Below are 23,279 nucleotides of genomic sequence, written 5' to 3'. Positions count from 1 at the left end.
CAGTGGGAGAGCAAGACTCAGCAGGACTTGGACTCATCTCCTCGCTGCATCCCCGCCACCAGTGCGGCCTGAATTCACCCAGGCCACCGCGGCTTCCTCGGGCAAACCCCATCGCCCCTTCTCCCCATCCCTGCGCCTGTTTGTACCTCCCACCGGACTTCTATTATAAATAACTTCCTCCCCCCCATCCCCCCAACCCTGTTGTCTCTGTGCTTTCTTTCTGAAACTTGTGTTGGCTGGATGCTGGACCTCAGGAACCGATTGTCTAATTTTACCTTTTCTTCCCGATTTCTCAACTCTGTCTTTTCGTACCGCTGCCCGGGAGATTTCTGAAACTTTATCCCCAACACTTCTATGAAATTTTAAATTCCTGCTGTCGTATCTTTAATCTACAACAATTCTTTCTTGCTCTCTGACTTTTCCTTTCACAGAGCAGCCTCTTCTTGTTTGGGGAAAGCAGTACTTTGTCTATTTAATTGTAGTGGGTTCTACATTTTCTTCTGCTTCCCACCATATCTTTGTACCCTTTCTTTTCCCTGTGGTTTTTGTTTGCTTTTGTTTTGAATTCTTGCTATTGGTTTTTTCTCTTGTTCCTGTTAGAAGCATTCCTCAAATGCCTGATGGCTTCCGGCTGCCCATAATCCAGCTTGAGGCACTCAGAAGCTGGCTAGAAGCACAGTGTGGAAGGACTAAGCTTACCAGCTGAGGAGTGACAAGGGTCCCATCGGCTTTTTCACTACTGAAGAATACAGAGTTTTTCTTTTCTTCAGTGCATGTTGCACACAAGAACTGCTGCCCCAAAGACGGCTGGACTTCTGTCTACACTGTGGTGGGAGCGGCTGTCCACGCCCCTTTGGCTTGGCCAGGCAAAAGACAGCTGCAGTTTTCATGTGCCGTGACAAAGATGTGTGAGGAAAAATGATCCCTCTGTGCTGCCTTCTCCCGGCCTCTCAAATTTCAGCCTGTTGAACTATTCAATGCACGGTAAATGCCATCAAGAGAGCCGAGCACCAGCCACAAGGCAGCGCAGCCATCCCTCTGATCCTCCCAAGAACCCTCCCTGAGGGCCATCTGTGACTCCATCTTCAGAGGAGGATACAGAAGCCCCGACTTGGGTCTGACACCAAAGCCTGGGTTCGTGCCATGGCTGGCCCTCACCTTACCCTGTGGAATTTACTTGTGTTCTTCAAAGAGAATGGGGTTCCCGGGGAGACAGGGCACCAGCATTCCATGTGGAACTGCCCGACAGGGTGAGAAGGGCACAGAGAGAAGACCCCAGAAGATGCTGCTTCTCCTGCTTGGCTGTCTCCTGCCTGCCGCCAACGGGAGGAGCTGCTTCCACTGCTGGCCAGAACTGCCAGCCTTGATAGACTACGACCTGCAGATTCTTTGGGGCACTCCAGGGCCCCCCGCAGAGCTCTCCCAGAGCCTCCACTCCCTGTTCCTGGAGGCTCATGACTCCCCGGAAGCCTGGTATCTTGGTGAGGCACAGCCCGGAGACGAGGCAGGGAGGCTGGCTCTGCACCTGGCCTGGGGTCTTCCTCCCCTGACTTCCCTTTGTCCTGCATCCCAATCTCAGATGAGGATCATCTGGAGGAAGAAACAGCCAAATTGTTCGATCACGTAGATCAAGCCATTAAGAAGTTGCGAGATGGTGAGGAAGCCGCGTGTCCAGGGCCCAGGGCTTGGGTTAAGAATGCCCGGCTGCGGGGCGTTCCCCAGGACCCCGTTGGCCTGGGTGGGGAGACGGATGCAGAGTCTCTCTGGGTGCTGCACGGAGTTTCTGTTTAGGAAAACTGGTTTGAATTCCCCACCTTGAGAAAGTTACGTGATTGATTCCACCTGTGAAATGTGGGTGATTAAACGCACCCTGTCCCTCCTACTCCACCCAGATAAACCGTTACTTCTGGAAGAGATTCGAGTCCATAAGCAGCTGTTCTGCGAGAGGCTGGATGAAGTATCCGAGGAGCTGATGGAGAAGGGTGAGAGGTGGGGCTGGCCCCTGCCCACGGCCCGGCCCCCTCACCGCCCAGCCCTCCACCTCCCCAAAGCCTCGAGGAGAGCAGAGTCCAATCTGTGGCCCCCTTCCAGGCCCCTCCCCCAGGAGCCCCATCCCTGCCCCCTACTGGGCACCTGTCCGTACCTTCCCCAGCTCCACCTCCTGCTCACACCCTGACCCCTCCCGGCTCTGTCTGCCTCCCCCCGGCGCCTCAGTTTCTCTACCGTCTCACCCTCCCGGGCAGCCTGCAATACATCCTGTGGTGAGTATCTCTGCGGACGGGGCCTGGGCAAAGGGTGAGGGGCGCCTGGACCTCTCTAAGGTTCCTGCCCATCCTCTCACAGACCTACACTTCCCACGGGAGGTCATCAACTGTGCCAACTGCAGGACACACTTCCTCACCTGCAAGGACCCCACCCTCTGCCCAGGTCAGTGGTCCATCCGGCCACCTGCTTCCCCCACTCCACCCCCAGGCCCATTGTTGTCTCTATCTGAACTGTCTTCCTCCTCTGCCCAGCCCTGACCTCTTCCTGCTCTCCATCCTCACTGGTGAAGGTAGCCCCTTCTGGGATCTCTCAATTCCACGTGTCCAGCCTCAGAGCCATAGGGCCACCTGCCTCCAGGACATCTCCACTGGAGGTCCTCAGGTCCTCAAAGCCAGCATGCCTGGAGACATGTCCCAGCCCATCACCACCCCAAAATCTGCTCTCCCCTGGGGACCCCTCAGCAAACAGCCCCACTCACGCCCTCAACCTCCTAAACCAGGAATCTCCCTCCCCCTTACTCAGCACACATAATCACCAAGTCTTCCTAAATGATTCTTAAATATGTTGCCATATTTTCATCCCAATGTCCACCACTCTTCTCCAGGCATCTTCATGTCACCTGGGTTATGGCAACATCTCCTAGCTGGTCTTCCTGCCCCTCCTGGCCACATCTTCCTCAGCAACCAAAGAACTTTCTCAAGGAGCAAATCCTAGCTATAACACTCCTTCTTTATAACCTTCAGTGGCTCCCAATTGCCCCCAGACAAAGCGCACCCTCCCGGAAGGCCCCGTGTGAGCTGTCTCTGCTGACCTCCCACCGCCCCTGACTCCCCAGCCACACTGAGCTGCTGACACACTAGACACCTTCATGCTTCTGTCCTTGAACATCGTGTCTGCTGCCTGGAACACAGTTTTGCCTCTTGACCCTCTGAACTGAACTCCTACTTGTCTTTCAAAGTCCAGCCGGAAGTCCTGTTGCCCAGGAAGCTTTCCCCCACCAGCTCCCACCCACCCCCTAAGGCTTATCAGCCCCCTCGTGACCACTTCTCCTCTGCCCTGTCCCCTTCCCTGGGACAGCACACCGTGACTGTTTGCCTGTCTCCCTCCTAGAGAGCAGGGCCCTGTCTCACTCGTCTCTAAAGTATTCCGGGCACACTGTAGGTGCCCAGTAAGTGTTTGCAGGCGAGTGACTGAGTGAGCAAGTAAAAGAAGAGAAGAATGTGGCCAGCTCTCTGAGCCAGGCCGGCGCTGACTGTTCCCCTAACGCCTGGCTCCCCTTTCACACCCCCAGCCGTGACCAGGAGGACCCTCGTGTGGGCTGTGAGCCTCGGCGTTGCTCTGCCCCTGGCAGCCATAGCTGGAGGTGGGTGAGTGACTTCTCCAAGCCCCAGCGTCCCTGAGGAAGACACAGCTACTCCTTGACTGACCCAGCTCCGCCCTGTTTCCTGGCCCAGATGTTACGTTTGCTGGCGCAAAAAGAAGAAGAAGAAGAGGGCAGAAGAGGTACTAGGCAAGGGGACCCCTGCAGGAATCCACGGCCCCACAGAGGGAATGCCACGTCTGCCTTGGGGGTAGGAAGGCTGGAGGCCCCAGCTCCGGCTCCTGGAGTCTGACATCCAGAACAGAGTAGGATCCAGGGTCAGGACTCACAAGGGCCACCCATCAGCCTGCCAGTGTGAGCAGACTCAGCGGGGGCGAGGGGCCCAGGACACAGCAGCTGCCGAGCTCTGGGTCCCTACCAGATGCACAAAGTGTCCTCCGCCCATAGCTGCCATTGTCCCTCTGCAGACTCACTCTCCACTCTTTGCCACCCTGCTCCCTGACCCGTACAGGCTACCCACATGGCCCCTTTGGCCTCAGCTCCTGGTTGGGTTCGGCCAGCTGGAGGTCAGGGGGTCAGAGGCGAGGCCCCGCAGGGGTCAGGGTTGGAAAGCCAGCTTCTTCTGTCTCAGCAGGGACCTGGCAGCCCACTCATCTCCCACAACTGAGCAGAGGCCGCAGTTGCTGTTAGGAAGCTCTCTCGTCTCTGGGTTCCGGTAACTTTCCCTCCCCTGACCCCTCCTACCTGGGGTGGTAACAGCTCTGAAGTTCCGAGGCCCAGGAGATCGCACATTCTCTTGCGGTTTCCCTGCGCCCGTGCCTTGTAAATGTCCGTCATTAAAACACCCTCCTAACTTTCTGATGGACTGTGCCATCTCCTTCCTGCTGGGCCCTGGGCAAACTCGGCCAGCACTCTGGTCTTCCCCACGTGGTCCCGTGGGACTGTTCCATCTCCTCACCCTCCCCCACTGGTCCCCACCCTTCCCTTCCAGAAACACCACTCTGCCACTCTCCTGGTCCCAGCAGCGGTGGCAGCATAGGCTCTCAACAGCCTCACCTAATTCCAACACCAGAGACGACGGCAGGGGTGGCCTGGGTCCCTCGAGGGGTCCCTGTGTCTGAGTGTGGAGCAGAGGCAGCAAGACACCAGCTGAAGGCCCCAGCTAGAGCAGGGAGTGGCAGAAGAGCACAGGAAACAGGCTCCAGTCACAGTAACAGCAGAGCTCACCCGCGTCCTAGCCAAGATGTCACACTGAGGTCCCCAGGGGGTCATTGGTGCTGCTGGCAATGAAGTTCCCCTGGCTCTGCCTGTGGGAAGACTTTGCACCCTCTTCCTCCATCTCCCTCCACTTCCCTTTCCTTCTTGGCCCCCGAGGCCACCAGGTTAAATGGAATCCCCTTGTCCCCCAGGCCCAGCCTGGCACCTTCCCCTCAACCCCGTGCCCCACTCACAGATTCTCCCAGCCTCTCGGCCTCAGCCCAGGCTCTCCCCTGAGACTAAATGGAACCTCTCCAGCAAACTTGAGCCACCAGGTCCAGGGCCCTGGTCAGCAGGTCAGCTCCTGGGGGCTGAGGGAAGCGGGCCTGAGGCTAGAGCTGTGGACAGGCAGCCCAGAACCTGGACTCAAATCCTGGTTCTGACAATAAGGCTCTGGGTTGCCCCCTCTGCATCCAGTTTCCCCATCTGAGCATGGAGACAGGGATGCAATGCTGTGGCCACGCTGGTATACCCTGACCCTCGAACCCACTGGGTTCATATTTGCCATCCCATATTTGCTCATGCTGTGGGTCCAGATTCTACATGCTAGTTCCCCTCTCCTCCTGCAGTCCATGGAAATCCTCCCAGGACCCATGGGCTAGCTCCTCAACAAGACCTCGTGTGTCCCTAGGCCCTGCTCCTACTCCCCCTGGAGCTGGCGGCCAGGCCGGAAGCAGGCTGACTTCAGCAGCAGCATCCCATCCCGCTGGAAGGGCCACTCCTTGGGCAGGGGCAGGGGCACTGCAGGAGACCCAAACAAGACGTAAACAGACCATAAACCACAGCCAGGGGAGGGAGCGCTGTGACTGTCAGCGGCCATGGGTGCCCAGCTACAAGCATCTCCAGCTCCCCCAGCGGGGGATCCGGGAAGGCCTCCCTGAGGTGACGTCTTCAACTGCAGAGAGGCTGGGGAAGGCAGGGAGGGAGGGAGGAGCATTTCATTGAAGGCTCAGGGTTGCAGCGGAGGTATGAGAGATCCTGATAGGGTCGAGCAACTCCAAGAAATGCGGTGTGGCTGGAGGGAGAGGGCCGGGTGAGACGTGGTGAGAGGTGAGGCCCGCGGAGGCTCACGAGCCTGTGCAGGCCTGAAGGGAGCCCGAGAGAAGAGCCCGGGACAGCAGGCAGCAGGGAGGGCTGCGGGAGAAGCAGTGGGGTGTTTGCCAGTAGCAGGCCCGAGCCCCGGGGAGAGGACAGAGACACAGAGCGGAGAAGGGCGGGTGCTCCCTGAGCAGATGTGGCTCCAGGGGCTGGGAGCTGAAGCACCCCTTCCCCCCAGCCCCGCAGACCCACCCGCCTCACAAAGCTGGGGAGGGGTCCACAGCTGTAAGGCGTTTTGGAAAGCAGAAAGCACCCCAAGGACATAGCCGTCGCTATATGGTGAGGATGAGCTCGTAACCATTCTGGGTGACGGGGCCAGAGACCCCAGGCGCTGGTCATGGACGTCCAGCAGACTGGTTCTCCCCACACGTCTGTGAAAGCTGGCTGCCACCCAGGACCTAGGAAAGGCCAGGCCTCGTGTGGAGATGTCATTTTCCTACTTGTATTTAAATCGGGACTTAGACCCTCCCCTCAAAAGTACCCAGAGCAACTGTTCTCTGATGCATGCAGTAAAAATAGGAAAGCCTGGGTATGATTCATGAGAAGTGTGAGTTGGTGTGTTTGTATGCACGCATCTCTTATCAACAGATTTTTATTTGTGGGCATATTTGCATGAAAACTCGCTATTGAATCCTGCTAGAGCAGGAAGATTAGGGAATTCTGAGTCAGGTAAACCTTGGTCAAGGTATTGGCTCTGGGGGACTTCTGCTTCCAGTTACGACGGAGCGGCTCGTCGCACAACACTCCACCAAGGGCAACCAAACGTAAATATGTCACAAGTGCGAAACAAAACCAGAAGTCCTGGCACAGAAGAGGTAGGGCCAGTGGGTCCACGGTCCCAGCAGGCAGGCGGGCGCTGTGCGGCCAGCCCATGCTCCGCGGCGCGGCCCCAGCTGCGGGGAGCTGCAGAGGCACAGGAGGAGAGCCCTGGGGGCTGGGCTGGGGACCACCTGGAAGTTCTGAGAAACCTACAGAGCATGCAGCATCGTCATGAGAATAAGAGGGAGAATTGGGAGCTCCAGCTTGCTCATGCACAACATGAGGGTCCAGATGGCTGAGCAGGGAGGCGCAGAGACTCAGGCACACCGTGGCCGTCTCCTCTCCCACCCTCCCCGTGCACATCCAGGCTTGAGCAGCACAAGGCTACAGACAAAGAAATCAGGCAAAAGATCTGAACTGCAATTGATCAGAGATTCATGTGCTGGGGAAATAAAAATTGGAGTTCACAACCCACACAGAAAGACCAGCTTTGACAAACATCCAGGGGATTGGTTGGAAAGGCAATAGCCTAAATGAGGGGGATTGCCAGATGCAGACCAATCTTTACAAGTGTGGAGCCTTGGCAAAATCAGAGACCGATTCTTCCTCCCCATCACTGCTGGAGCATGAAGTGAATATTTGCTGAAGGAAAATAATATCGCCTAGAGCCACGGCTGTATTTCATTTACAATAGCCAGTATTCAAACAAATATTAACAGAAATACCAAAAACAGAATCAGGGGGAAAAGAAAACAATAGAAACAAACCTACGAGTGATGCAGATGTCAGTTATCTGATGTAAATTTTAAAATAACGGCGATTGATGCATCCCAAAATAATTTTTCCAGCTTTATTGAGATAAAATTGACATACAACATTGTGTTAGTCTAAGGGGTACAATGTGTCGATTTGATGCACTTACACATTACCAATGGTTACCGCCATAGCGTTAGCTATTATCTCCATCACCTCACATAATTACTGTTTCTTTTTTGTGGTAAGAACATTTAGGGTCCAGTCTCAGCAATTTGCAACTATCGAATGCAGTATTGTTAAGTATAATCACCATACGGTACCTTAGATCTCCAGAACTTATTCATCTCATAATTGGAAGTTTATGCCCTCCTACCAACATCTCCCCATTTCTCCCACCCCCCCCAGCCCCTAACAAGCACCATTCTACTCTCTGTTTCTATGCATTTGGCTTTTTTAGATTCCACACGAAAGTGAGATCATACAGTATTTGTCTTTCTCTGACTTATTTTTCACTTAGCATAAAGCCCTCAAGATCCATCCATGTTGTTGCAAATGGCAGGATTTCCTCTTTCTCCGGGCTGAATAATATTCCATTATATATATAATGTCGTCCTTACCCATTCATCTGTTGACAGACACTTAGGTTGTTTCCATGTCTTGGATACTGTGAATAATGCTGCAATGAACACAAGAGCGTAGATAGCTCTTCAAGAGCGTGTTTTCATTTCCTTTGGATATATGCCCAGAAATGGGACTGCTAGATCTTATGGTAGTTCTATTTTTAATTTTTTGAGGAATCTGCATACTGTTTTCCATGGTGGCTGCACCGGTTTATATTCCCTCTAACAGTGCACAGAGTTCCCTTTTCTCCATGTCCTCACCAATACTTGTTACCTCTTGTTTTTCCATCATGGTCATTCTAACAGGTGTGAGGTGATGTCTCACTGTGTTTTTGATTTCCGTTTCCCTGATAATAAGTGATGTTGAACATCTTTTCATATACCAATTGGCGATTTGTATGTCTTCTTTGGGAAAATGCCTATTCTAATCCTCTGCCCACTTTTTAATCAGATTGTTCAGTTTTTTCCTATTGAGTTGTATGAGTTCTTTGTATATTTTGGATATTAATCCCCTATTAGACATATGATTTTCAAATATTTTCTCCCATTCCATGGGCTGCTTTTCATTTCGTCAGTCATTTCTTTTGCCATGCAGAAGCTTTTTAGTTTGATGTCGTCCCACTTGTTTATTTTTGTTTTTGTGGCTTTTTCTTTTGATGTCAAATCCAAAAAGATCATTGCCAAGACCAATGTCAAAGAGCTTTTTCCTTATGTTTTCTTCTAGGAGTTTTACAATTTCAGGCCTTATGTTTAAGTCTTTAGTACATTTTGAGTTAACTTTTGTGAGTGGTGGAAAATAGGAGTCCAATTTCATTCTCCCGGTTATCCAGTTTTCCCAACACCATATATGGAAGAGAATATCCTTTCTGCGTTGAGAATTTTTGGCTCCCTTGTCAAATATTGGCTGACCACATATGTGCAAGAGTCTGTTTCTGGGCTCTCAATTCTGTTCCATTGGTCTGTGTGTCTGTTTTCATGTCAATACCACACTGTTTTGATGACTATAGCTTTGAAGTATAGTTTGAAATCAGGAAGTGAGATGCCTCCAGCTTTGTTCTTTCTCAGGATTGCTTTGGCTGTTCTGGGTCTTTTGCAGTTCCATACAAATTTTTGGACTGTTTTTTCTAGTGGAAAATGCTGTTGTAATTTTGACAGGGATTGCATTGCATCTATAGATGGCTTTGGATAGTATGGACTTTTTAATAATGTTAATTCTTCCAATAAATGAACATGGTATGTCTTTCCATTTATTTGTGTCTTCTTCAATCTCTTCCACCAAAGTTTTATAGTTGTTTATAGTGTATATAGTTTATAACGTATAGATATTTCACTTCCTTGGTTAAATGTATTCCTAAGTATTTGATTGTTTTTGATGCTATTGTAAATGGGATCTTTTTATTTCTTTCTTTTTCAGATATATCACTTTTAATATATAGACACACAACAGATTTCTGCATGTTGATTTTGTATTCTGAAACTTTACTGAATTCATTGATTAGTTCGAAACGCTTTTTGGCAGAATCTTTAGGACTTTCTATATATAAGATCATATCATCTGTAAACAAAGACAATTTTACTACTTCCTTTCTGATTTGAATGCCTTTATTTCTTTTCTGCATGATTGTTCTGGCTAGTACTTCAGTACTATGTTGAATAAAAGTGATGAGTGCAGGCATCCTGTTGTTCTTGATCTTGGAGGAAATGCTTTCAGCCTTTCACCTTTGAGTATGGTGTTATATGTGGGCTTGTCATATATGGCCTATATTATGTTGAAGTATGTTCCTTCTGCCCAATTTGTTTTAGTGTTTTTATCATAGAAGGATGCTGTATTTTGTCAAGTGCTTTTTGTGTATCTATTGAGATGATCATATGATTTTTATCTTTCATTCTATTAATGTGGTGCATCACGTTGATTGACTTGCATATTTTGAACCATCCCTGCATCCCAGGGGTAAATCCTGCTCGATCATAGTACATGATCCTTTCAATATGGTGTTGAATTTTGTTTACTAATATTTTGTTGATAATGTTTGCATCTATATTTCATCAGAGATATTGGCCCGTAATTTTCTTTTCTTGTGGTATCCTTATCTGGCTTTGGTATAGGGTAATTCTGGCCTCAAGAAATGACCCATTAGTTTCATGAACTTGGATGTCTAAATCTCTCCCCAGGTTTGAGAAGTTCTCAACCATTATTTCCTTAAATAAGCTTTCTTCCCTTCCTCCCTCTCTTCTCCTTCAGAATGCCAGTGATGCGTACACTGGTTCTCCCCAGGAGACCCCATAGGCCTTCTTGATTCCTTTTCATTCTTTTTTTCTTTTTTGCCCCTCTTATTGGGTAATTTCAGTTGATCTGTCTTCAAGCTCACTGATTGTTCTACTTGGCCGAGTCTGTTGTTGAAACTCTTTATTGGATTTTTCAATTCAATTATTGTACTCTTCAGTTCTAAAATTTCTGTTTGGTTCATTTTTGTGTTTTCTATGTGTTTCTTGGACTTCTCATTTTGTTCTTGTATTGTTTTCCTGATTTCATTAAAGTGTTTATCTGTGTTCTCTTATGGCTCTCGGAGCATCTTTAGAACAGTCATTTTGAATTCTGTCAGGTAATGCATGGATCTCCATTTCTTTGGGGTCATTTACTGGAAGTTTGCTTTGTTCCTTTGGTGCTGTCATGGTTCCCTGATTCTTTATGAGTCCTATAGCCTGTGTAGGTGTTTGCTCATTTGAAGAAGGAGTCAGCTCTTCCAGATGTATGGACTGACTTCAGTAACGAAAGACCTTCATCGGGTGTGTGGGGGCCGGTGGGGAAGACATGCTGGAATGTGCTCTGACCCAAGTCTAATGGTGCAAGGCACCAAGTTTTGGGGTATGTAGTAGGACCAGATTTGGAAGAGAGGGAACAGGCATAGTGACTTATTGGCTCAGACCATTGGGATCCACAGCGTTGACAACAGTGTGGTCCTTAGCAAATGCAGCAGGGGTTCCGCAAGGCTGCAAGGCTTTTGGGGTCCTCAGCAGTACATCCTCATCCAGCGCCACCAGGTCCAGGTGATGTCACCCATGCAAAAGTAGTTAAGATGACTTTTCAACAAATGGTGCTGGAGCAATGGGTCATCTATAGGCATCTATGAGCCTGAACTTAAGTCTCACACATTGTTACAAAAATTAACTCCAAATCGATCATGGGGTTAAATGTAAAATATAAAACTTTTAGTGTAAAACATAGCAGAAAATTTTAAGAATCTAGAAGAAGAATTCTAAGTTGACACCAAAACACAATTCATGAAAGGAAAAGTTGATAAATTGAACTTCATCAAAATGAAAACTTTTGCTCTGTGAAAGACCCTGTTAAGAGGATGAAAAGACAGGCTACAGAGAAAAGCTGTGCAAACCACATTTCTGGCAAAGGACTAATATCTAGAATATATACAGAATTCTACTTTTTTTAAAAAAGATTGGCACCTGGGCTAACAACTGTTGCCAATATTTTTTTTTCCTGCTTTATCTCCCCCCCGTACACAGTTGCATATCTTAGTTGCATGTCTTCCAGCTATGAGATGTGGGACGCCGCCTCAACGTGGCCTGACGAGCGGTGCCATGTCCGCGCCCAGGATCCGAACCCTGGGCCGCCACAGCGGAGCGCACGAACTTAACCACTCGGCCATGGAGCCAGCCCCTAGGATATATACAGAATTCTTAAAACTCAGCAGTAAAAGTCAAATAATACAATTAGAACATGTTCAAAAACTATGAGAGACATTTCATAGAGGAGGATATACAAGTGGGAAATAAGCACATGAAAAGATAACCAACATCATTAGATATTAGGAGAATGCCAGTGAAAGCCACAATGTGACACAAGCACACACCTATCAGAGTGTACACTGGCACTCTAACACCAACGATGTCAGGTGCTGCTGGGGACATGGAGCGAGCAGATCACATACGGTGCTGGAGAGAAGGTAAGACCGTACAGCCATACTCTGTGTGGGGTGGGGCATGGGGTGTGTGCACACATGCCCCCAGAATCTACAGGTTTCTAAGCACTTTCACTAGCAGGGTCGTAGGGTGGCCCTCCTCTTGGCCAGTATCCAGATGCCACCAACATTCCTGCTGATGAGCAGGGAAGTCTTGGAAAAAGGCCCTTTTTCAGGATCTGGCAATGTTCTTGTGTACTTCCAAGCCTGACTAGTCAGTCTGGAGCATCCTAGACAAGAGCCCCAGCTCCCAGCGGGGCTGCCCTCCACTCTCCCCTCCCAGCCGTCAGCAACACCTCCCAACCACAGCTCGGCCTGAATCTCCTGGTGTTGGTTTTCCAAATCTGCCATGTGCCCCCTACCTTCTATCTGTGGTCACACTGAGCCTCTCCCTCAAGGAAGCTCGTCTCATACTTGTCCTAGCTCCACCACACACCCGTCAGAGACTCTGCTGGGCAGGAGGAAAGCATCTGAAACTTCTCTAATTTCTATTCTATGAAGATACTTGTCGCTTTATCTCATTTAACCGTAACAACATGGAGTAAGCATTATAATCCCCTTTTCGCAGTTTGCAGTTGAAGAAATTGAGACCCAGTGAAGATGTTACTTACTCAGGCACGTCTTCTTTCCAAAGAGCATTCCAGACTTTTCCATGGAGTCTGAAAGCTGGAAAGTAGATGTGGAACCTGGGAACTGAGGTGAAGTCTTACCCTCCACCCTCGTGTTCCCGCCCAGCAACCATGATGTGTTGCCTCTGCAGGTGGTCGTTTTTAGCAACTAAAAGGATGAAATCTAGTCCTCTCACGCATGTTTCCTTTCTCCTGCCACTGCCTGGTTCACAATGGAAAATGCCCACAGCTTTTCTAAATCAATTTTCTGGTTTCTGTTTCTTACTCTCTCACTTATTGAGCACCTTCGGTTGCCAGGCACTGTGCTAGCTTCATTGCATAAATCATGCCTGGTCCCCAACGTAACCCCACGAGGATTAGGTTATTTTCCCATTAGGCGTCAGACCCAGCTCTGCTCCCATCAGCTGGCTCACTATAACGTGTGGACGTGTGTGGGTGGCATGCACTGGCAGACATACCCTCAGAATACACAAGATTCATAGAATATACATACATATGGTCATATCTCAGGCCAAGGCCCAGAGACGTTAAGTAGCCAAAGGTCTCCCAGCTGGTTCATGAGCCAAGATTTTAACCCCAGCCCATCAGCCTTCAAAGACCCTGTACTAAGCTTTCCTCCTGCTATCCTGACTTCAGAGCGAATCTGCTGCATGCAGGGGATCAGGAGGGGGCGCCAAAAAGATGCAGAGCTGTTTCGAGGGACTAGAACCTTAGCAGAAACGGGGCCGGTTATTGAGAAATGAAAATGTAACGCTCATCCTGTCAGAGGAAAGCCATCAGCAATCTATGGTGTTAGCTGATGGAACCTGCTTGACTAGGGTCCACCTCCTTGATGAAAGAGACGTCTAAACAGAGACAGGGGCATATCTTCACTTTTCTTTGCAGCTAAGGATCTGGATTTTTCTATGACTCAGGAAATTCAGAAGGCTTTCACGTACGTTCATAGTTCTGGGGTGGGCAATAGCCTTACCTTTACCAAAGTGCCCATGTGGACACATGGAGACCGCCAGACACTCCTGGAGACTGAGCGCATATTCCGCAAACAAGCAGCCTGCCAAAGGAAGGAAGCCCGTCGGAAGCTCCCGGAAGGAGCGGCCATACTTAGAGATGGTTCATTGCCTCCCCTCCCTGCTGCTGGCCGCAGGAACGGGGTCCTGCACGTCGCCCACCTGTTTTACATCACTGACATCTTTATGACCACGTTTTACATGAGAACGTGCCACCTTTCTCCCCTTCTCACCCCAGCTCTGCCTTCCTCTTGGGACCTCTTTCTTGTTTGTTGGCTTCAGTGTGATTTGTCAAATCTCCCTCTAACTGGGCAATGGGAATAACACCTGCATGTGTAGGGATGGGGCTGGAGGGCTACAAGCAATAGGAGGGTATCTCCAAGAGCGAATTGAGTCTGTTCTTGAGATTCCCATAAAAAGAAACTGAGATGTGGAGAGGTCAGCACTCAGCTGATTGGTAACAAACAGAACAAGGCGCCATCTCCTGGTCCAGAGCCCTTTCCATTGAGGCATGAGCCCTTCTTCGGGAGTGATGGAGTGTCATTCTCCATCTCCAAGCCATAGGAGCAAAGAACTCTAGGCCCAAAGGGCCCAGGGGGTGTTTCTTTCTGGAGTTACTGCTCTAGCTCCACCACTTTTTGAAGACAAAACTGAAAGGGATAAAATGACTCTGAGAAGAGGGATTTGTTTGAAGTTCTAGAACTTTCTGACTTCTGGGGACCAGTCCATGCTTGAGTGAGCTGAATGGTGAGGGAGGGAGGAGGCAATCTGGGAAGCAAATATCAACTCCATGGAACCAAGCAGTATTGAACATACCACTTACTGGTCAGCTACCATGTGCCAGGCAGGTGATTAACATTAGCCCTTTTTAATCTCCACCTTGACCACGTGAGCTGTGGACCCTTATCCCTATTTTGATGATGGGAAATCCAAGGTTCAGATAGGTTGGGTCACCTACTCAAAGTCACGTAGCTAGTCAATTAACAAGCTGGGTCTGTGCCAACCCAGAGCCCTTGTTCCTTCTAATGTACCACATTGCCTCCAGCGATGGCTCCCCAACAATGAGACAGCTGCCTCCAAGAGGCTGGCTGCTCACCCAGAAAGGGTCAGGCAGAGGGGAATGGACTCCAGGACTGTCAGCTCTCTCTGACTCTGACCCTCGGACACCATAGTTAGAAGCACAGATGCTGCACCCAGGTTATGAGGGTCCCATCCTGGCTCCATCACTCTCTAGCTGCATGATCCAGGGCAAGTTACTTAATCTGCTTACTGCTGACCCCCCAGAGAGACAGCCAAACAACGTACTGATCTAGCAAAGTCTGGTTTATTGCTCCTTGCAGTGAGGGGAGCCACAAGGAAGGGCAAAGGTGGGATACTTATAAGGTTTGGGTGGTCCGGTTCAGTGTAGCTCTTCCAAAGCATGGGACCTAACTGGCATTGTGCAAAATTCATGATACTATAGGATTGGTGGACACAGCAAGGAGGGGACTGTAAAACAAGTCCTTGGAGTGTAAACAGATATTTGATGAGCCCAGTTGAGCAATCCATTTTGCTTAGAAAAGACTACCCTCTTGAGGGAAAGTTGAATAGTCTATTACCCAGAAAAATGGATTTTCAGGAAGTTCTGAAACAAACCACAAAGTTATTTGCAACTTCACCTTCCTGGGCAAGAATGTCCTGCAGTAGCAAAGTCATGTTAGTGTCAAATGTCCAACAATAAAGTCACATTAGTGCAGACAGTAAGTTCTGGAGTGTGAATTATTTCAGTTCTTACTCCTGTTCCTCAGTGTTCTCATCAGCACAATGGGGAGAGTGGTGGCACCTCTTTTTTGGGGTTGCCGTGAGAAATAAGGTCATGTGTATAAAGACCTTAGACCAATACATGGCACTTGGTAAAGATATTAGTCTGCTCATGCTGCTGATATTGAATGTCTTAATCTCAAGTTCATGTGCTGATGTGCAGTCAGCCAATCAGACATCAGTGCTCGCAGCTAGAGAAAGGTTTATTTGAATTGGCCAAAATGAGAAGGTGGGAGGACAAGTTCTCTCAAGTCCACCTTAAGAAGAGAATAAAGCAGAGTTTTACAGAGCTAAAGGCTTGGCAGGAGGAGTTTCAAGAAACAAAGGAGTCCCCTGTGCTTCTTTCCCTCCAGATCAGCCCTTGGGCAGTCTGACTTCTGGGCTCAACAGCAGCTGGGGGCTGGTTATCTGGTGACGGGGTAACCTCCTTGAAGGTGTTCTTTTTCTTCTGCAAAACAAGCTCATAAATCCGATGATCCTTGAGTCACCCATCAGGTTAGACAAGGAAACAGCAAATTAACAAGATTAACTTCTTTTCATCTATGGCTGTGTTGGGAAGAGTTGAAAGGTAATCTTACTGGATATTTACGGTAACCCTCAGGTACCTGGCTTCACGGCCGTAACAAAGTGCCACAGACTAAGTGGCTTAACAGACATTTATTTCTCACAGTTCTGGAGCTGAAAGTCTAAGATCAAGGTGTCGGCAGGCTTGGTTTCTCCTGAGGCCTCTCTCCTGGGCTTGTTGATGGCCATCTTCCGGCTGTGTCCTTACTTGGTCTTCCGTCTGTGCATGTCTGTGTCCTAATCTCTGTTTATAATAAAACCAGTCATATTGGACTAGAGCCCACCCTGGTGATCTCATTTTATTTAATTACATTTTTAAAGACCTCACCTCCAAACACACTTGCATTCTGAGATACCTGGGAATATGGGTTCACACAACACCCATAGCTTCAGCATATCGATTTTATGGGGGAACACGATTCAGCCTGTAACAGCAAGAATGTGCTGATATGATCATTATCATCGGATCCCTCAGCTGTCATGTGCCCAAAGGGCCAGACTAAGCTCTGGCTATGCTGGGCTATTTCTCATTCCTCAGACGTGCCGTTTGCCTTACCATGCTTTTCCTCTCTGCCCCCTTCAGCTGGGTAATTCCTACTCAATTTTAAGGGCTCCACTCAACCCCTCTTTTCTCTAGGAACCCCCCTGGACACCCCAGGCCAGCGCAGACTCCTGCTCTCCACAGCCTTCCTCAGCTGCCTTCTGCTCCAGCACTGACCCCGCCGAAGTGCCATCGGGGGCGGTCTGCTGGGTGGCGTCTATCTGCTCCACAGAACGTGGAACACAGGCTCAGTGCCGCAGGTACCTTCCCACCTGCCCCATCTTGTGCCCCTAGTCCCTGGCACCAGGCCTGAAAAATGCTTAACTAATACTTTTTGAGTAAATCAATAAGCAAACAATATGAACAAGTGAGTAAATTTCCCTGGTTGTTTTTCCCTGACGAGTTACTGAATTCATTGGTCACTTCATACAAACGGATCTCAAAGTTCCTACAAACGGGCGAGAGAAGACGCAGCAAGAGGACACCTGACTGCAGAGACGTGGACCCTGGTCTTAGTTGGGACAGGACTCCTCCCCATCATTCGTTCCTGGGGTGAGCGGGGCACCGAGCTGTGGGCAAAGGGCAGGGTGCTGGGGCGGCCCAGGCTGTTGCTCCTGTCAGGTGAGGGGTGGAGCTGGGGAAAGACCTTCCCCCGCTGTGAAAATACGGCTCAGCCCCGACACGCTGAAGGGCGGCTTGGCTGTTTATTTGCGTCACAGGCATTCTGTCCTTCTTCCGGTCTTCCACCTCCACTTCCAGCGCGGCCGCAGCATCACCGAGTCCCTGCCCCAGTTCCCACCGCCCATCCACCCTGCCCTTGTGTCTCTCAGGGAACAGACCTCACACTCAATGAGGGGGACACCAGTGCTCGGCACAGCTGCTGCCCAGAGGTGCCCGCTCCTCCCTCGAGCTCTTGGGCTGCACGTGAGCCTGGGTCTGCTAAACTCCTCGGGGTCCATTGGTGGCCCTGCTGGCTGCTTCCTGGAGGGACCAGTTCCTCCTACCCACCCCTGTCTTGGTACACGCCCTTCTTCCTGCCCAGAGCCCCCAAAATGCACCAAAATGTTTGCAATGCCCACTCCACCGCCTCACTCAGGATGCACCTCAGCTCGCTGGCCCGTGTGGGCGACATCTGCTTCCTTCCTTGTTATGACTTGGCTGCTACGACAAATTCCCACAGTCTGGGCGGCTCAAACAAGAAACGCTTATTCCTCACCGTTCTGGAGGACGCAAGTTCGAGATGAAAGGGCCAGCAGACGCTGTGTCAGCTGAGAGCCCACCTCCTGGTCTGCAGACGCCGTCTTCTCACTGTGTCCTCACAGGACAGGGACAGCATGCTTCTCTCCCCCACCTCCTTCGAGGGCGCTGTTCCCATTCCTGACCAAATCAGCTCCCAAAGACCCCTCCTCTTGATGCCATCACATTGGGGGTTAGGATTTCAACACATGAATTTGGGGGGGACATAAGCACCCAGTCCAGAACATTCCCCCTTCTGAAAACCAGGGGGGCGCTGGCCCTCCCAGCACCATGCCACCTCTCTGTGCTGCTGGCGACTGGGGGTGGCACCAGGTCCTGCGGACACTCACCGGAACGCTCACAGAGGAGCAGCCCCAGTGCTTCGTGGACCTCACGCCTGACCCTCGCCCGTGCAGGTGCAGACCCATCCCCTTGGCAGCCATAGCAGCGTGCACCTGAAGGGCTGCCTCACACTTACCATGGTGACCATCAGCTTGGCTGAGCCGAGCCCGAATCCCTGGGACGCTGTCCCCTGGTACTTCCGGTTGGGATGAGCCATGGGAGCACAGCAACCAGTTTGCGGTTTATGCTCGGGGTTGGGGCCGGGGGGCTGCAGGTGCTTTTTCAGCTCACACACGTCGCTGCTCATTTGCTGACTCAGCTCGTCAGCATCAGTGGCTGGGCCTGAGCTGCTCCACCTTCCCTGGAGCCTCCAGTCCAGGAGTGGATTCAGCTCTGTGACTAAGGCCACCAGCTTCTCTGGCGAGACAGCTCTCTCAACACATTTGAGGGTGGTGGGAGCCCTCATGGGCTCCCCCTATTACACACTGTAGGGGAGGACAAACTATTCCTCTACCCTTCTAGGTTCTTCTGGCAGGTCTATGAATTAAATTGACACAAAACAGAAGAACAGGAAAAAAGCAAACAAGTTCAATATCATGCACATGGGAGAAACCCAGGAAAACTGACTAATTTGCCAAAATGGCCAAAGCCACCACCTTAAATACCATCTTCAGCTAAAGACAAAGGAGGATGTTGCGGGTAGTGGTTTGGGACTTCAAAGGGGAGGAAGGCAATTCATATGGTGATGGGAAAGCAAATGTTTGGGAAACAAATGTTGACCATTCCCTGCAGAGACAGTAAGAGGAGAAGAGGACTTTAATCACAAGGCCCTTGCTGGGCTCCTCCCTGTCTACCACCCCTAGTTCATCATAGTATGGTTGTCTATGGTGACAACTCCTTCCTGGGACAGGCCTTCTATCTTGAATTTTTTTAGGCAGTTAGGGGGAAGGTCAAAGTTTCTTCCTCAGTCTTTTATTTTTAAAAATGATCAAGTCAAGGGGCCAGCCTGGTGGCATAACTGTTAAGTTCGTGCACTCCACTTTGGCAGCCTAGGGTTTGCAGGTTCCCATCCAGACGTGGACCTACACCAGCACTCATCAAGCCATGCTGTGGTGGCGTCCCACACACAAAATAGAGGAAGAGTGGCACAGATCTTAGCTCAGGGCCAATCTTCCTCACCAAAAAACATAATCAAGTCAAAGAAACACATTTAGGGGTGGCAAATTCTGCTCTCCTTCTTCCCATCCTCACTGAGCGCGTCAACCTCCAGCAACAGACACACCAACAAGGGCCTTCCAGAGGCTGCTCAACCAGCTCACACAGCCACCGCAGCTCAAGCAAACAGCCAGCAGTTCTGCTGCTCTGACTGAGTCCTGGCTGACTGACACACTTACCAAGCCAAAGTCTGGCCACAGTGTTCAGCATGCCAGAGTAAGGGCTGGGGGCTGGTTGGATGCCCCTGGTGGCCAGTGGCCGGCACGTGTGGAGCCTGAGCCCGTCTCCTCTGGAAACCCTAACTAGCCTCAGGGACAAAAACTGGACTCTTGCTCCCAGCTCCCCACTCCCCACATTTCAGCACCCCCCTCCACCGATGCCCCATCCCCACCATCTGTTCTTTGAGCGCATTTTCTACTGACGGCTCAGGCCACGGCTCTGTGCTCACCAATCGCCCCTTCCGGGCACCTCTGGGGTGACGATCATTGTGTATGGGGTTTCTATGTGCCAGGAGAAGCACAGAGTCAGTGCCAGTGTCAGCCCCCAGTGCCTGCCACCACGGCCCACTGAGACGGCTGCTGTGTTTCTCCCCATTTTACAGGTGAGGAGCTTGAGGCTTAGAGAAGTTGAGGACTTGATCTCATCACGTAACAAGAACATGGCAGCGCTTGGGTTCCAGCCCAGGACCGTCTCCCTGTCTGACCATTTCACCAGATGGCCCCCTAGGAGCCGCCCCAGGCCTCTTGCTGATCTCCCCATGTTTCAGTCACACAGCTCTCGGCCAACCCTTGGACCCTTTTATAGACGACCGGAGCACATTCATTACATGTGGCTTCTTGTTAGCTTCCCCTCACACCAGATGGGAGTGGCTGCCACCTGGATGCAGCTTCCTTTCCGATGTGAGCAGATGTTACCTGGGACGCCAGCACCCAGACCAGGCTTGGCCTCACGTGGAGCAGGCAGGACCCCCAGAGGGGGCTGGGACTAGGGAGTAGGGGGTGGTCATGAAAGGCCTTCAGCCTGAGACCAGAGGGTGGGGGTCAGCCCACAGGAAGAGCTAGAGACAGCCCTCCAGGCCAGAGCATGGCACGTGCAGGAGCCCTGAGGCAGGAGAGAACCTGGCCTACGGGGGGACAGAAAGCATGGTGGTGCCCAGTGGGTGAGGAGGTGAGAGGGACGAGGGCGGGGGCCGGGGCCCAGATCATGCAGAGCTGTGCAGTTCATGCACAACATTTGGATTTTTTGAGTGAGATGAGAAGGTACTGGAAGGTTTTATGATCTGACTGATGCCTTCAATGGCTAATGGTAGGCAGTGGAAACACGGAGTTCAGAGTGGGGAGGATGAGCGGGGGGCTCCCTGAAGACCAGGAAAGAAAGACCACCGTCCCTTCTCTGGAGATGTGCAAGGCTCTGAGCAGCGCCGTGTGCCCGGGCAGACCCTCCCCCAGGGAAGCTGAGCAGCAGCCCTCGGCTGTCCATTGAGCAGGTCGCTCAGGATGGAGACAATGGACAGGCGGCTGCGAATTAAAAACCCTAGTGTGCTGGAGCACTTGTGGCTTAGGCTCTGCGGATCCTAATGCTCAGAGAAGAGTGAGAGATACCAGAGTGTTTGTAAAGACAATTCCTAAAGGGTCTCCGGTTTCCAATGGAGGATTGAATACATTTACCTAACTTCGTCCTCCTGAAACTCCATTAAACTATATTGAAGAATTTCTTTTTAATCATAAACCTGTAGGGAAGAGGAGAAGAGGAAAGAAGACAGGAGCAATTAAACTTGGTAGCTGGAGAGCAGAAGTATGGAGGCAACTGAACTAGCAGACCTGAGACAGCCAAATCTGAAGGCAGAAATAGAGAAAAAGGAGACTGTGGCAGAGTCCTGAGAGCCAGTGGCAGAGCGAGGGGTGGGGGGCACGCAGTGGGAGCGGTGGGCCTGGCTGCAGCAGTAAGGGAGTCAGCACATGGAAAATGAAAGCAAAACAAAACGGAACGCTGACTGAAGTCAACCTGCGGTTATTACCACCAGGCGTGGGCGATTTTAAACAATATTTCTGATAAAATACTCCTTATAGTGTTTCCACCCCCAACCCCATCCGCCTCTGCTGGGAGTTCTCAGGACTGGCAGCACCAGAGCCCTCTGCCCTCTGGGCAAGATGAGGCTGAAGGAAAGGCTGACGAAAGTGCTCAGAAGCCCCCTCCCGACAACCCTCCTCCACCTCCTAGAAGCCTGGGTGGGGGTGCCAAGCATAGGGGAGGGCATGAACATTGGGCCAAATGGGTGGTTCAGTGACAGTGTGTGTGGGATGCTGATGCCGAGTGCCCCAGGCCCTGTGTCCAGAATGCCGGCAGTGGACTCTGACTCGACCATTAGCCATGTCTTTTATTTTCTAATGTTTGATTTGTGGGGCCTTGCCAACCCTGGAGGGATCTGCAAAGAGAGAGCAAAAGACTCTCCTTCAAGGACACCTTCCGAATGCAAACCGAACATCCAGATCTCACGCCTCAGCCCCTCGTTTCTGGGCCCTCACACTCCAGACTGCCATCCGCCTGCCCTCATCACCTCAGGGTCAGATGCCAAAGGTGGGACCGGCCCTACTCCCCAGAGCCAGCTGAGGTTATCCACACTACCCAATCCTAGACCTTCTTAGCCTGCTTCTCTTGTTCTTTCCTGTAGAAACCACCATACAGGCTCTTACCCGGGTTTTTCCCTTGTCCCCTCTGTGGGCTGACGACCATGGTGCTTCCCCATGTGGCCCTGCGTGCTGTGCTGGGCCTCTTGTTCCCAGGGATCTGTGACTGTGAAAAACTTCTTCCTTCATGACAGGCATTTCTGTGTCTGCGTGTCTTACCATCCACTGGCAGCTTTCTATTTCTCAACCTGGATGATGGATTGGTGGATGTGCGTTTTGTTATTTTTTTTTAACTTTTTATTAAGATTATGATAGTTTACAACCTTGTGAAATTTCAGTTGTACATTATTGTCAGTCATGTTGTAGGTGCACCACTTCACCCTTTGTGCCCTCCCCCACCCCCCCTTTCCCCTGGTAACCACCAATCTGTTCTCTTTGTCTACATGTTTAACTTCCACCTATGCGTGGAGTCATACAGAGTTCGTCTTTCTCTATCTGGCTTATTTCACTTAACATAATACCCTCAATATCCATCCAAGTTGCTGTGAATGGGACGATTTTATCCTTTTTTATGGCTGAGTAGTATTCCATTGTATATATACACCATATCTTCTTTATTCAGTCATCAATTGATGGGCACTTAGGTTGCTTCCACGTCTTGGCTATTGTGAATAATGCTGCAGTGAACATAGGGATGCATGGGGCTTTTGGAATTGCTGACTTCAAGCTCTTTGGATAGATAACCACTAGTGGGATGGCTGGGTCATATGGTGTTTCTATTTTTAATTTTTGGAGAAATCTCCATACTGTTTTCCATAGTTTCTACACCAGTTTGCATTCCCACCAGCAGTGTATGAGGGTTCCTTTTTCTCCACAACCTCTCCAACATTTGTCACTTTTTGTTTTGGTTATTTTTGCCATTCTACCGGGTATAAGGTGATATCTTAGTGTAGTATTGATTTGCATTTCCCTGATGATTAGTGATGATGAGCATCTTTTCATGTGCCTACTGGCCATCTATATATCTTCTTTGGAGAAATGTCTGTTCATGTGTTCATGTCCCCCGCCCATTTTTGGTCGGGTTGTTTGATTTTTTGTTGTTGAGCTGTGTGAGTTCTTTACATATTATGGAGATTAACCCTTTGTCAGATACGTGACTTGCAAATATTTTTTCCCAATTATTGGGTTGTTTTTCTCTTTCAATCCTGCTTTGCCTTGTTTTTAAGAAGCTCTTTAGTCTGATGAAGTCCCGTTTGTTTATTCTT

General features: G+C 50.3%; 1 protein-coding gene across 4 annotated transcripts; it reads left to right on the top strand.

Annotated features, from left to right (window-relative positions):
- The first annotated feature begins 778 nt into the window (after positions 1-778).
- TEX51 (testis expressed 51) lies at positions 779-4,445 on the top strand. Of its 4 annotated transcripts, none has more exons than XM_070581020.1 (8): positions 779-1,481; positions 1,580-1,654; positions 1,893-1,982; positions 2,244-2,261; positions 2,344-2,427; positions 3,557-3,628; positions 3,720-3,768; positions 4,221-4,445. In XM_070581020.1, the coding sequence occupies exons 1-8, from the start codon at positions 1,196-1,198 to the stop codon at positions 4,303-4,305; spliced, it is 759 nt and encodes a 252-aa protein (XP_070437121.1). In that variant the 5' UTR covers positions 779-1,195; the 3' UTR covers positions 4,306-4,445. The 4 variants fall into 4 exon arrangements, with proteins under 4 accessions (XP_070437121.1, XP_070437120.1, XP_070437123.1 ...); XM_070581019.1 differs by having other exon boundaries at positions 4,218-4,445; XM_070581022.1 differs by having other exon boundaries at positions 3,557-3,632.
- The last annotated feature ends 18,834 nt before the right edge of the window (positions 4,446-23,279 follow it).

This window comes from Equus przewalskii, chromosome 17 (assembly GCF_037783145.1).
Source record: "Equus przewalskii isolate Varuska chromosome 17, EquPr2, whole genome shotgun sequence".
NCBI lineage: Eukaryota > Metazoa > Chordata > Mammalia > Perissodactyla > Equidae > Equus > Equus przewalskii.
This window is presented reverse-complemented; position numbering and strand designations above follow the sequence as displayed.

Bases quoted from the DNA above. Each gene is read 5' to 3' on its own strand.
- TEX51 (XM_070581019.1), top strand. From the start codon at position 1,196: ATGGGGTTCCCGGGGAGACAGGGCACCAGCATTCCATGTGGAACTGCC. The intron at 1,482-1,579 runs GTGAGGCACAGC...TCCCAATCTCAG, and splicing joins CCCGGAAGCCTGGTATCTTG to ATGAGGATCATCTGGAGGAA. The intron at 1,655-1,892 runs GTGAGGAAGCCG...TACTCCACCCAG, and splicing joins CATTAAGAAGTTGCGAGATG to ATAAACCGTTACTTCTGGAA.